The sequence below is a fragment of the Hippocampus zosterae genome, chromosome 7 (assembly GCF_025434085.1).
Source record: "Hippocampus zosterae strain Florida chromosome 7, ASM2543408v3, whole genome shotgun sequence".
In the NCBI taxonomy this organism is placed as follows: Eukaryota; Metazoa; Chordata; class Actinopteri; order Syngnathiformes; family Syngnathidae; genus Hippocampus; species Hippocampus zosterae.
In genome coordinates, this window is record NC_067457.1 from 8,027,001 (window position 1) to 8,042,376 (window position 15,376).

The 15,376-nt window shown below is 42.6% G+C and overlaps 1 protein-coding gene across 1 annotated transcript in view; it reads right to left on the bottom strand.

Moving 5' to 3' along the window:
- Positions 1-7,230: 7,230 nt before the first annotated feature.
- The window catches only part of dnah9 (dynein, axonemal, heavy chain 9), a 113,709-nt gene continuing 105,563 nt past the window's right edge, over positions 7,231-15,376 (bottom strand). Inside the window, exons 74-78 of the mRNA XM_052072036.1 lie at positions 13,787-13,957; positions 11,932-12,114; positions 10,622-10,875; positions 10,377-10,512; positions 7,231-7,573 (exon numbers count right to left, since the gene is read on the bottom strand). Of these exons, the coding sequence (XP_051927996.1) occupies positions 7,346-7,573; positions 10,377-10,512; positions 10,622-10,875; positions 11,932-12,114; positions 13,787-13,957 (972 nt within the window). The 3' untranslated portion in view covers positions 7,231-7,345. The remainder of the gene's footprint in view (positions 7,574-10,376; positions 10,513-10,621; positions 10,876-11,931; positions 12,115-13,786; positions 13,958-15,376) is intronic.

Genomic DNA, 15,376 nt, shown 5'->3' on the forward strand with positions numbered 1-15,376 from the left:
GCTGTAACATACAGTACACACTATATCACTCTGGAGAGAGTGACAGCGAGGGACTTGAAATATTAGCACAGCGAGGGTGTCCAAAGGCGAGCTCTGGGAGGGCACAAACCTCCCATACTTTAGTGTCAGGACATAAATTGCACTTTTACTTTGTATTTAAGACTAGAAGTGAGTTTCAAATTGGCTTAAACAAAAAAAAAATCCATTAAACAACAACAACGAGTGACAACTTGGGATAAATCATTTTGAGCGTATGATATAACTAAACCAAAAAACAAAAGGAAAAGAGTATAATTCACGCCTGTAAGTCATGATAGAAATACTGATGAAGCAACTGAACTGAATGTACTTTTAATGTCAGGCACCCAATATAATGCTTTGCTGACAATGCCCAAACAATTGTTATCCATTCTCACAACATGACATGAACACGAATAACAACTCTGCGGCTCATGAGAATCTGTTCGGCATTGGGAGCAATTATTAAGGATAGATATCACACGCACACACACTCTGCATATACACGGACCAGCGACAATAAAATGACTAACTGTGCATTCGAATGATACGTAATACAAGATAAGATCGGTTGTATAGCAAGTGACGTGAATGAATGCGACTGAAGAGCAACATAGCGCCCTCCCCCCCTCCCCCACCGCCCCCCAAAAATACAAATTCACTGTTGATGACCCACCAACACACCAAGCGATTGAGGGCCGCACACACGGACTAACATGCTGCAATGGATAAACTGGCTTCTCAGAAATATATATTTTCATTGCACCGCAAAAAAATGTCATGAATGTCAAAGGCCGATCACACATTATATACACACCCACATGGATACATACATACAGTACATTAATAGTAATGGCATTGTTACATTTGGATTTTTGACTCTGGTGTCTAAAGGAGTCAACAGAAGACATCTCAGTAAAATGCAGTTCACTGCAAACTAGAACTCGTAAACAGTGTTAAGTGAACTCTCCATGTATGTGTCCTTGATTGCATTTTCTGGATCAGTCTATACTTGAACATAAAAAGATTATGCATACATGTACAACATACTGGAACAGTGATAGCTGTGGAAATACAGTTTTGTGTTTCTAGCACGTTTGGTAGCATATTAACATTACATGAAATTTTTGCTCCAAGAAAGAAAAAAAAAAGTGAATGTGAAATTGATCCATGAAATGTAGGCACTAGATGACTGAACAACATGTGATGAGATCCCGTTCACTTTTTATTTGGAGCTTTGATTTTGTGTGAGTTTAGCAAGAATGAGAGTTCACTTATTGAACAGCAGCTAATATTTAACAATATTTAGCATCTAGCTAGCAAGGAGGAACAGACTCACCCGAGAACATTTTCCAAACTGTTGAGTTGACTTGGAGCGCTGCAGCTGTCATATCCAAGAGTTAATGTCTCACTAGAACATAAACCAAGTGGACAGTTAGGAGCACGGCCTTTTTCAGTCAATAAATCAAACCATCTGCTGTCATGTTTTCTGATGCAAATCAGCACTTGATCTCTTCTTTTTTTTTTTTTGGCAGTTTGAATGAGACAACCTGAAAAACAGCCAAATGATTTTAATACCCAGCCAAATGATTTTAATACCTATTTTGAAGCATTATTTTTCTTTTGAACAGTGATTTTCTCTCTACACAGTGTCTTGCTATTGTGATAGTTTGCATTGCAGTTGACTTGGTCAGCAGGATTTCCTTGTTGCACACCTGCTGCCCATTTGCCAATCAGCTTGTTTTGTGGGTGGAGCCATGGAGGGAAAGAAGAGAGAATATCATACCTCATGAAGGTTCAAGTTGGAAAAACAAACTCTTTAAAGCTGTCCAAAATTTTGAACTGATACTAAATTTCAACAAATTTACAAATTTCTTGAGACTTCACTGTCATTCTTTGTTTTGGTTCCTGTGATGATAATACAAAAAAGAAGAAAAAGTGATCATGTCAAAAAGCACAGAAATTTAATGAACAAGTTATCATAATGAAACTCTCAAAAGTAAATATTTGCGTCAATGAACATGTCAGTGTTGTTCAAAAAGTTGGTCAGGCCATAGAGGTGGGTATCTTATCTTATCTTATTATTATTATTTTTTCAACTTATTGATCATTCTAAAGTGTTGAAAACGGTTTGAATTCGTTGATTCTTTGCTGTAGACGCTATATGTTGACAAACTAACTCATTGTGACATAGAAATGGAAACTGCAAAGACAAAAACTAATCATCAAAAAAAAAAAGAACTGTGAACGTCCTTTGGAAAAATTGTTCATAAAGCACTTTTGGAATGACAGTGTGGCCTTCCTACTTTTGTTGGGCATTCTCATCTACATCACAAATAACTTCAGTGCCAAAGCATGTGGAACTTGGACCACAAAATGAGCATTTTTTTTTGTTTTTTTACGCGCACGAGCGGTTTTAAGAAATCGAATTTTGATCAAAGAAATGGACCAAAGCAACTGAGAAACATTGTAAGGGCTCCCTTTTCATGTTGTACAGGGGCGGGTATGACAGGGTTTGGGTGTTTTTGCAGATACACTCCGCTTGGCGAAAATAAAAACGGCCTCCTGCACCGTTGTGGGTGTGAAGACAGCTGGCATTATTTGCTAGCAATCGAAGAAACTGATTCGTTGGAGTCCAGGCAATTGGTTGGAGCAGGCAAATTATGTTTTGAAGGAACTGTCAGCAGACTGCCATGAACAAAGTTGGCCAGGGAGATCACAGATAACCGACAATGAAAGTTTCATTTTGGATGCCCCCACTGAGTTGCAGCAAGGGTGCAGTGCTCTTTTGGCCATCGTTCCCCACCATATTCGATAGTAATTCACAACTCATTCTATGAAATGAGTTCATGATGCACTGGTTGATATTATTGGCTCTCACTGATATTCATTTCCATAATGTCATCAATCACTGATGGGTTTATTCTTTTGTAGACCAATAAATACATTCATCCATCCATCCATTTTCTTATCCACTTATCCTCACAAGGGTATGTGGGGGGTGCTGGAGCCTATCCCAGCTGTCTTCGGGCAGTAGGCGGGGGACACCCCGAACCAGTTTCCAGCCAATCGCAGGGCATGCAAGTTTTTGGAATGCGGGAGGAAACTGGAGTACCCAGAGAAAACCCACGCAGTCCCGGGGAGAACATGCAAACTCCTCACAGGAAGGCCGGAGCCAGGATCGAAACCACAACCTCTGCAATGTGAGGTCGAAGCTCAAACCACTGGACCACCAGGCTGCCCCAATAAAGAAATAAATACATAAATAAAAAATTGGGCATATACCCGCAACGTCCTACGGGTGCCATACAAGTGTGGTACCGGTAATTTATTCATAGCTGTCGTCATGACTGGTTTAACGTGTGGAGGCCAGTAGTTGCTGCCTCCACGAATACAGCAGGACCAACAGAGTGAGGTCACCTGTGCAACAGCACAAAGACACAACAAACACAAACTTTATTGCATTTTCTTTCGACACATTTTGATTCCTGAGCTCATATGACATCTTCATGCATTTAACATTCAAATGCACGAAGATGTCAAAACTCCAAGATAAAAATAATTGCAACAGCCAAACGTAAAACCTCCAATGAATGTCAGCTTGAATGTGGACCAAAAAATAATCAGTGCCATTATGAGGCACGGGAATCTGCCAACATGCACGCTGTAAGTGCTTTTGCCGTCAAACTAGTTTCTGCCAGAGTGCCTAAAACGTACTCCGAATCCACCGTTGTCTTCCAGTTTATCTCCCCACGCGCAGCCCCTACAACCAAGCTATTTGTGATAATCCACTGATTGTAGACCGCTAACAGACATTTGTTTTACGACAGATGCCAGATTCGGATAAACATTTAATTAGCAACTCATCAGCTCTGTCAAAGCTAATTACCTCCGGCACTAGTCGCAGCCAAAAGCAGCTCCTTGCGCTGCTGGTCTGCACAGCAGTACTGCAGTCACTAGACTAGCGAAATGCCAGGTTGGGTGTATTGTCCCCAAATATTGTGGCCTAATCCACCCCTTGTCACTGTCAACTCTCCTGGGTGGGAGCAGTGAGTAGAATGACTTAGCGTTCCAAACTGAGGCAAGATTGTGCCATTTATCAACACTTTCCAACCGCTATTATGAAAACCACTGCATGCAGAGCGTGAACTGCCCTTGCTGAATGTGGTGTGGGGATTGGGAAGTGTGTTGGACACCTCATGAGTGGTTTCTCAGAGAGGGAGGAATTAATCTCTAAATATTCCCCGTTTCAAGTTATCGAGCGTGAAAAATTTCAAATGGAAAATGGGTTCTCGCTTTTGTAGCGCTTTTTTACCTACAAGGTACTGAAGCTTTTTTAACAATGTTTGTTTCCTCATTCAACTACTGATAAGGCAGCTTCAGGAACAAGCAGAGGTTCGATACCTTGGTCAAGGTCTCGTCGACAGGGTCACAAGGGGTGACGGTCGAACCTACAACCTTCGCGTTGGGAGACAACCACTCTCAAACTTGAGCCATGCTACCCCCCCCCCCCTCCTCCCATCCTTAATTGCCTAACTCATTCAAAATTGACAGTTTTTCACGTTTCTTTTAAAGAATCCCGGCATTCAATCCATTTTTTTCACATAGCAGGGTGAAGAAGGGTCTGAAAATGGCTGGCACTGAATTATTCATTCATTCATTCATCTTCTGAACCGCTTGATCCTCACTAGGGTCGCGGGGGTGCCTATCCCAGCTGTCTCCGGGCAGTAGGCGGGGGACACCCTGAATCGGTTGCCAGCCAATCACAGGGCACACAGAGACGAACAACCATCCACGCTCACACTCACACCTAGCGACAATTTCGAGTGTTCAATCAGCCTGGCACACATGTTTTTGGAATGTGGGAGGAAACTGGAACACCCGGAGAAAACCCACGCAGGCCCGGGGAGAACATGCAAACTCCACACAGGGAGGCCGGAGCTGGAATCGAACCCAGTACCTCTGGACTGTGAAGCCGACGTGCTAACCACTGGACTACCGGGCCGCCCCGGCACTGAATCAGTTAACATTTTTAAACTAGTCATCCAAAGGCATCCAGTGGTTACCGCGTCGACCTCACAGTGCAGAGGTATCGATTCCAGCTCTGGCCTCCCTGTGTGGGGTTTGCATGTTCTCCCGGGGCCTGCGTGGGTTTTCTCCGGGTACTCCGGCTTCCTCCCTCATTCCAAAAACATGCATGGCAGGCTGATTGAACACTTCAAATTGCCCCTGGGTGTTGATCATCTAAATGTGCCCTCCAATTAGCTGGCAACCGGTTCAGGGTGTCCCTTGCCTACAGCCCGAAGACAGCTGGGATAGGCTCCAGCACGCGACCCTTGTGAGGATCAGCGGATCGGAAAACGGATGGATAATCATCCAAAATCATACACTCAACAGTTTGCTCCAGCATGGCAGTCAGTGTTCATCTCGGCCAGGAAGTGTCAGATGCTCAGGACATTCTCAGCAGAGGTGCTGTCACGTTGAAGCAGCCATGATTTATCCAGCCACAACACTTGCCTCTTCTCGTGCACTGAACGACGGAAACGCCGTGGAACTTCTGGTGGCAAGAACCCGTGGTGGCGTGCCCCTCGCATTTCGACTGTCTTGCTTTCTTTGGCAAGGGGACAACGTCAGACTCTTCCAATGAAAGCTCTGCTGTTTGGCCTTCACGTACTCCAAGATTCATTACTCACCACCAGTGATGAGTCATTCACTCACTCTGCTCATTGCTTGACGACCTAACAGACGAGATTCATTGAAAAGCATGAAGAAAAAAAACCTTCCCTGGCTGCAGACAGCTGAGGTCGAATTTATATACTCCACGGTAATTACATTAAAGGGGAAAACGTTGGGTTTGAAATATACCGTGTGTGACCTCCAGTATTGGAATCCATTCTGAAACACCTCGGACTCTACGTTCAGCCGACCAGCATATCCAGGTGTAATAAAAGGTACAAATGAAAATGTTGAGTAAAGTTGAACATGTACGTGTAGATGCTGAATCAGTGCGATCATCCTCATGTAGACTTTTGAATTTGGTGAGTGCGCATTCTAAACAGCAATGTCTCTCGAAAGGATTCACATTATTAGCTTCACTGGACCGACCAGTAACCAAGCAACCACCAGATGTCTCACACGTATACGGATGCTGAAGATGCCCCCACCGCCCACACACTCATCAGAGATGACCATCTATCAGAGGCGGGAAGCGATGCCTCACCAGATGTAAAAGCCAGTATTTTCCTTCTTTCCAATACTGCTTGCAGGGTTCAGAATCAATTGCATCAAAAACATGAAGTGAGGTGACAAAATGTGTCAAATTTGCAAAATTGGTGGAAGGAAAAAAATTCACATACAGTACACACATATATATATATATATATATATATATATATATATATATATATATATATATATACTACTTGTCTCTGAGTGCATTATTAAAGGCTCTCTAAATGATGGATGAAAAAAGAAATTGAAAAATGTGCCAGTATCTACCGTAAAGGGATCTATCTGGATGAGCTGCTTTACTGATTGCCTTTTCTTTAATTGTAATCTAGGAGGGAATGACTGAACGGCAAGAGTGGCGTAGTGTCTGTTTGATCTCAGAGGAGGTTCAGTTGGGATATTGGTAGGTGGTGAATGATGGGGAATTAAACTGTACTAAATCACATCCGGCGGCCAGGTGATAGATTGGTTAGCGCGTCGGCCTCACAGTGCAGAGGTGCAGAGTTCGATTCCGCCTTCGGCCTTCCTGTGTGGAGTTCTCAAGTTCTCCACCCGTGCCTGCGTGGGTTTTCTACGGGTATTCTGGTTTCCATCCATATCCCTAAAACATGCGTGTCAGGTTAATGGAACACTCGAAATTGTCCCTTGGTGTGAGTGTGAGCGCAAATGGTTGTTAGTCAATGTGTGGACTGTGATTAGCCGGCGACCAGTTCAGGGAACCTCAAGCTCATGAAGAGTGATGGAAGCTAAAGACAAGTGAAAGACAAAGTATATGTAACTGTGACTTTTGAAACCCATTTGAAGTGAACTGAATTTCAACGAATGTGCTGAAGATGGAAAATAAACTCAGAAGAACTGCATTATTTCAGTTTAACATACCGCCGCCAGTCTTATCTAATTATTGATCCTTTGCAATGCGGTAGATTCATGAAACGCTACCGAGAGACGTCATAAAATGCTCAACTTTATTTTTTTTCCTCTCTCTTCAAAATAAAAAAAAATGCAATCGGCATACGGTATCATCAGTTTAAATGTGAGCCGATCCTTGACCCTGTTGTACCATCACACAACCTTCACATGAACGTTCCTGGAATCCTGCTTAGATCTGTAATAGCAAAGCAACTCCGGCCAGGGTCCACTTGGAGGACTTTTCTTTGGTCTTCAGGTTAAAGGTCCACACATATGTCGGCCCCCTTTGACGGGTCTTGTAAACTGGACACTGGTACACGTTCCTGTTGTCCTGTTTGTCCACTGGGATGGCCCTGATGAAGATGACCGGCATGGTCGGCGTGAGCTCTTTCAGTCGGGCGTCCACAATCAAGCCGGTCTGACAGAGAAAGATGGAGGAGGGGGGTGGGGCGACAATCCAGTGAAGCACAGATTGACATCTGTCAAAGAACTAAGAAGTCATTAAAAATGTATTCACTCCCAAAGACGTGTTTAAACGTCTTTTCAGACTTTGACTAGAATTGGCTGCTACTGAATGAGTTTAAAGTGCAGTAAAAGCTCGTTATTATTTCTTTTTTCTTTGCTGCCACTGAGTTTGCATTTAAATGTTGGACTAATCCTGGTTTGACGCGAGCCATGTGGGTCACTCACAGCACACGACGTTGTTCTAATCTTGAAGTGTGTTTGAAAGTCAGCGGCGTTTGAGACAAAGTCAATATGCCCTGACTCCCCAAAAATTAAAAAATAAATAAAAACACTCACTGAACATACTGAAACAGGGAGGCCTGTCTCGCTAATTAATCCTCCTACATTTCGTGCTTGACAAACTGAAGTTTCACCATGCATGCATAGAGGATTGCGGGGCTGTGTGTAAATCCTGATGACTTTGGGAAAGTCGGAGGACAAAAGGCTTAATTAAATCTGCAAATGATGTCAAACTTGAAGGAAGTGTCAAACACCAGTAACTTCCTGTGGGGTAAATAGTAAATACTGTCAAATGAAAGAAATCTCCAAGTTCTGTGTTCAATGAAGTAGAATGGCACGGCTGTACATGACCGACATTTTCTCCTCCGGTTTCTTGTGGTAGGGATTTGAAAAATATCCATCAATGCAAAAAAGGCAATTTGGACAAGAAATTTACGTACCTCGTTGGCTGAAAAAGAGGCAAAAGGAAAAAGCATCGCTGCTATTTTTATTTATTTATTTTGCATCCACTACAATGAAAAATGGGTGTGTTGAATTTACTCTTTATATATAAATAAAATCATCGGGCGTCAGATTTTTATTTTGTATTTTTTGGGGTGCTGTGTAGTCTGCTTTAAAAAAAAAAAAGTATCGAGAGCCATTGTGCATCGCGGACTTTAAATGTATCGTATTTTTTGCCAGTGTCTTGAGGTGGTCTTCCATGATGCCAAAGTACACGGCCAATCTGCACTATCCTCTCAAGTTCTCATAAGGTGATCTTAAAATTAAGAAATACATAAATAAATCAATAAATAAATGTCCTTTCGCTGACATTGAATCCATATTGCCTCAGAATGGTCCATGGTAAGATGTTAAGATCAACAAATAATACACACAAATTGAACATGAGACAAATAAGAGCAATGCAGCCTGGTTCGGCTACCCTTTTCTTGTCTCTACTGGGAAACAAAAAAAACCCCATACACTGTAACTCTCTGGTGTGTCAAGGAGGATTTCAAATCAAAGTCACTTCGAGCATATCAAATTCAGCTTCTCACTTTCTTTTATGGATGATACCCCTTTGAATCAGAGGTGAACGTTATAAATATAGATGAGTGGTCTTATCATAAATCTTTGACATTTATTGCGACACATCTCTATCTTGTCGCAGAACTGCTTAAGTCTCCTATTCACACTATTCCCCCCAGACGCCGGCACAAGACCGGCCTTTGGAGATGTAAGGAGGGCGGAAAGGGGTGGGAGTGGATGAGTTTGCGGCGAGAAGCTACCTCACCAAGTCATCTTAACTGAGAGTCTATTTGCCCGCGTCTCTAACTTTAATGAAGAAAAAAAAAAAGGAACCACTCAACGAAGGGGAGCTCTAAGTGTTCGAGTGCTCACTCTGCACATTCCCCAATTAACAAGTCTACGGGGGGATGCGACTTGAAAGCTTGGCAACATATTCTGCGTCGAGGTAGCATGTTTGGGATGGAGAAGAGAAGCGGAATGATGCGCAAGTGGGATGCCAAGTCAAAAAAAAAGGCACAAATGGAATGCAGAATCCCTGAAGGGAAGACATCTCCAACTGTATTTATTTACTGAGTACGTTTTAAGGTGCACTGAAAGGTGAATTCACCCCCCACCCGTTTCCAGGAGCTAGTCAGTCTCGCATCTTTGGACGTTAACCCTTATTATGTTTTTTAGTTATGTTGGGCGAGTGGTTAGCGCGTCAACGTCACAGTGCAGAGGTGCATGGTTCGATTCTGGCTCCGGTCTCCCTGTGTGGAGTTTGCATGTTCACCCTGTGCCTGCGCGGGTTTTCTTCGGGTACTCCGGTTTCCTCCAAAAACATGCGTGGATGAAATTGCCCCTAGGTGTGATTGTGAGCCTGAATGTGTGCCGGATGGTGTTCGTCTTGGTGTATTGGCTGCCAACCGGTTCAGGGTGTACCCCGCCTACTGCCCAAAGACAGCTGGGAGAGACTCCAGCACCACACCCGCGGCCCTTGTGAGTCTGAAGCTGATCGGAAAATGGATAAAGTTATCTTACATTTCTATATTAATAATGATGAACTGTTTATGCTTTCAGTGAAGAATGCTTAATCTTCATATCGCAGATGTGCATCAACCACTACAATGGACTGTTATGTGTGTTGCCATCCACTGCCATGATAATTGGTTTTTTCATGCCTCAAGACTAATTACAAAAAAAAATCCTGATGTGGGTTATTATTGAAAGGGTGCAGTACCAACGCTATACGCTGTGCTTCATGATCAATAAAATAATAAATCCACTCCCTTAGCCCACAAGATCTTAATTCCGAATCTTACAAAAGACATTATTTCACGCTTCCAATTTTATGGTAACCATTTTGGGAAGGGCCATGAATCCGGACGGTCTTCCATTTTTGGTAATTGTGTCGCCATCGCTGTCGAGGCGGATGTCAACATATTGTCTGCAGAAAGATCAGCAAAATCAAAAAATATGTCGGGCTATACCTGTGTGTCCCAGCGGGCCCCCTCCATGTATAGCCCATGAACGTAAGCCCCTTCTCGGGGTGGCGATGTCAAGTCCTCGCGGTTCTTCTTGGTCACGTCACATTGCAGACTCATGCTATCCAAAGGCCACTCATTCCTGTCAATTCAAACATGGAATCGGTATATCACACCAAGCATTTCACAAATTCAAGCCGGCCGTCAAAAAAAAAAAAAAAAAAAAACAGCAAAACCCTGCATTGAAGTACTTGCGAGCCATGGTTTGCATGATGGCGGTAAGGAAGGACTGTGGGTTGAAAAAGCCGGTCAACCACACCGCGCAAGGTAAGACAAAATCAGCTGTCCACACGTCCAGCTCCTTGATCCGGGCTAGAAGGTCAGAGAACCACAAGGCAAGGCCACATATGGAAGGGTAAGCACGCTTGGTCCAAGTCTCTGGTACCATGTCCAGGAAAATAGCGTTCTGGAGAGTCTCCATGTCACTGGTCATGGTTAGTTCCCCCTGAAGGATTAATACAAGACAGCAATCAAATATATAATTTAAAAAAAAACTAAAGAATGAAATTAGATCTTTCAACGACACATTCAAGCAAGTCGGAGGAAATTGAACTCATACATAAACAGCACAAGTACGTCCAAACAGAAAAAAAAAATGCCGTACGTATTCTCAGTAAGGCGATCATGGCACTCGGGAATAATGAGCGAGCGTGCGGGGCGACAATGGTGCACTCCACCCATTGATGTTGGAGCGAATGCATTGCTGACATCAACACGTGTCAGTCACAAAATGGTTGACGAGGATGATCAATGTCAGGATATTTATCTACGTCAGCGTAGAACCTTCGTTAAAAATATTCGAGGTGTGCAAATTCATCCACACTCGTGTTCGGGAGCGACGCCATAGTTCACATTCTATTGGGCCTCTATTTATTTTACTATGAAGGCAAAATATGATTCCATTTGCTGGTACAATAGACTCGATGGCTTTGAAATCACCGAGCCGATTTATCGACGCTAATAATGTTGAGAGATCCTCATAACTCCTGACAAACGGTTTTCTCCCTCCTTCTCTCTTCTTTCATTTCCTTGTTTCTAAATGTCTCAAGCAGACTCCACAGACGGTTCCCACATCTTTTTACAAATTTCTAAGGCAGCTCCGAGTCAGCCTTACCGATAGCAACCCCCCCCCAAAAAAATAATAAAATAAAAGCCTTATTTAGGGGTTTGTGTGTGACATGGGTGGACAGTCCACTTCTTTGTTTTCAAAATAAAAGCAAAGTTTGCCAGGATTGCAAAAGCGTATTTCAAATGTTTGTGCCAGTGGGACTGTGATTTTAATTAATGAAACATGATGGAGGGGCACATAATAGGCCAATCGTAATTCACATAACCTATTTTCCTTTGTCGGAGGCAAAAAAAGATTTTCGGTGAAATGCATAACAACAGTGCCGCTCAGCGTTTGCCGTCGTGGCGCTAGGAGTTGATGGCATTTTGCCTGTGATGAGTTTACGTCTTATAACTGAATATTTTATGTCTGCCTGCATTTTAATGATCTCACCTTAAGGCCCAGGCTGAGCTCATTGAGGGAACGTCTGATTTCTTGGGTGAGGAGATTCATGCGCTCACACTCTTGCACGGCCACCACCTGGTAGGGAGTCCTCTCCTCCGCCTTTCCCAGCAGCTCAGGGATGTTAAACTCCTCGGGGAGTTTCTCAGTGATCTCCTCCAGCATCGTTCGCACCTTCAAATAAATGAACACATGAGAAGAATTGTCACCCCCCACCCCCGCACTCACTCCCTCCACCCAATTTCTTTTTAATTCAATTGGATGTTGTGACTCCGTGGTTAAACGCCGGGGACATATGACATTCACAGAAGACTAACGTTGTATAAATTCAGGATTATCATAAACCGAGAAACTATTTTGTTCAAAGTAAACATGTCCATCAATATTTATGAGACTTTTTTTTTTGTTGCAATGATATCTTTTTTCCTTCCTATCAATAACAACCTAATCCCTTCAAAATAATGCTCACGTGTTTTATTTGTTTATTTATTTATTTTTGTGGCGGAAAGCTGTGTCAACGTTTTTCCAAGGCAACCGGCATCGGTAATCAGTTGGTGGATTACGGCAGGTGCCGGACAAAGGATATGAAATCACCATATCTCTGGCTTTCTCGAGTTCAAATATCTGATCCCAGTTCGGCGGCGACGCAGGTCCCGCAATACAAAAAGATCCTCTGAGGTGCTCATATGCTGAGACAAGTATAAGGTTTTTGGAGGTAAAAAGGTCATGTGGAGGAAGAGGTTTTGCCATGATCGAGAATTAGCATCGGGGGGGGGGGGGGGGGGGGGTTGCGGGGAAGAAAAACTAGGCTGGCTTTGATTCGATTCAAAGTTTATTAATTAATTTTCTATCATTATCCTGTTCATGTTGAATTATTATTATTATTTTTATGATTTATGTATTAGTTTTTTTAATGGAATTATATTTATCTATGTAATTATTTATTTAGTTTTAATGAACGTGCAAAAATGGAGTCATGCTAATGGGTGATGTTGGGGTATTTTTGACTGGAGTGAAATCCCTTCTCCTGCTTTCTACTCACACACACGCTGGTTAATATAAATGTACTTTCGGTGTTACCTCATATTTAAAATAAATATGGTATTGATCTTGGCCACGATGCGGTATCAAGCATAATGACCATCTTGAGAGGAAGTGAAGGTTTACTGCCTGGAGGTCCTCATCATAATTTAGGTGTGAGGCTCATCATAGAATGGAGAAATCCATGAACTAAAAATCAAAATTTTGAACAAATGCTCATTGTATTAAAGAAAACAAATGCGAATCCCTGAATGGTATGAGAAGAGGTAGTGCATAATACTGCACGCGTTTGCTTTTTTGGGACAAATAAAATTTACATCAAAGCTGCACTGAACCAAAAAGGAGACCAGCATATACAAAACACGATGGGTAAAGTCAACCCCGACAAGCCTTTCGCTGCATTTCGCGATAGAAAGTGTCACCTGTTGTCATCCTGCATTTGGGACCAGCTGCACCTTCCCAAAATCGAGCATGAAATTCACATTTGTGGGGAGCCGTGCTTTCGATAGGAGCTTTAAGGTGACAGCTTGACTCTTCAAATCAGAATCATTACTTGTGTTTACATGCTACATTTTTATTGCTCTGAAGATTCAAAAGTAATTGAGCGTGACCCATGTACTTCAGTGAGAAGGGACTGGTGATCATCGCTGAGATTCCGAAAATGGTGATGAACGGGGGTGATGTGCAAAAATAAACTGTGTTTCATTATAATCTAACGCGACAACAATCATCCAACTCGCAACTCATACTCACAGGTCATCTCATCTCCCATGCAGCAGCTTGAATAAGAATGAATTAGATTTACCTTTTCCTCTCGTGTGGCCCCTCCCCCTTCACCGACTCCTCCATCCCCGGGCCGCATTTCCAGCAAAGTACGGAAAAGCTTTTCGGAGGTCTGCGTGAGGAAGCCAATCTCGGCGTTGGGATGAAGGCCATACAGATAAGGAGACTCGGCGGGTAGGGTGTCATCAATGTACTGGAGGAAAAGAATTCCACGTTAGAGCTTCCCATTGTACTACATGACGGTTAATCCAGATAATTCAAGTTTTTTTTTCCCCCATAACAGAACAGAATTACCGTATTTTCCGCACTAAAAGGCGCAGCTAAAAGCCTTCCATATTATTAAAAGCTCACGGCGTGCCTTAAAATCCGATGCGCCTTGTGCACAGTCATTACGGTAATATTTTGCCACTAAAATGGCTCCTTGCTCGAGACATGTTGACAACGCAGAGATCAAACTTAAGGCGATCGGTTACGCAGTTGAACACGGACCTCAACGTTAACGAGTCAATGTCAGAACTTGCTGTTTGGTGACGTGAACTGTGTCGCTGCTTTATTAAATATGTTTTACTGACATCTGACCGTTCTGTTGGGGTTTCATTGTGCAGAGCTCCATCTAGTGGAGGCATTGTAGATTGCGTCTTATAAAGCGGTGCGCCCAATGTATGAAAAAAATTACAAAACCGGCCATTCATGGAAGGTGCGCCTCATGATCTAGTGTGCCTTTTAGTGTGGAAAATACGGTAAACTGATTTACGAGACTGCACTCTTTCGAAAAGATCATACTTTTTATTTAAATCAGGTGTTTTTTCTCAACTACTGCTGACAAGGGAAGAATAGAGCCATTAAAATACGTCTGTAAATCGAAACACTTGATAAGTTGCTAATGAGGCAAGGCAAAATAAATAAATAAACACATTTTCCATCTGCTCGTCCATGATGATCAATATGCTTTTTGTTGGACGTTGAACTAAAAAAAAAACCCAAAAAAACCCCTCTAAACTCTGAGCTGTCAGTTTTTAATCATATTCTTTTGAAATGTTGGTCTTCAACCCACAAACACTTTGTTGTCAGATTCCTTGATCAACTTTTTTTTTTTTTTTGCTGACTGCATCGACCTGTATGTATCTAAAATGAATAAGTCAAATTGCTGAGTCACTCCTTTCCCGTCCTGTGTCTCTTTCAAATATGCGGCCCAAGAAGTTAGTTCCAGATGGCCGCCTGGCAGTGGATGGCCTGTCATATGTTTCATAAATAGATTGTATTTTTAGAGAGTCTTTATAGCGGTGCGGCGAACGTTGACACAATGACCTGGCTCTATTTTGAGTTGACCATGCCATTCAGGGTTCAGACTCAGAGAGACAGATCTCATAATATAGCTGGCAAGGTGAACTGGGCTGAGGTGTTGCAGTCACTTTATGAAGCCTGCATCTGTCACAATTTGTTTTTGAAGCCATCTAAAAAAAACAACGACAAAAAAAAGCAAGGCGCATATAAGTTGAAGATAAGGGAGGTGTGTATCGGGATGACACATCTTTTAGGAAGACAATTTTCACAACAAATTTTAAGCTAATTATACGTACCGTATTTTCTGCACTATAAGGCGCTTCGGATT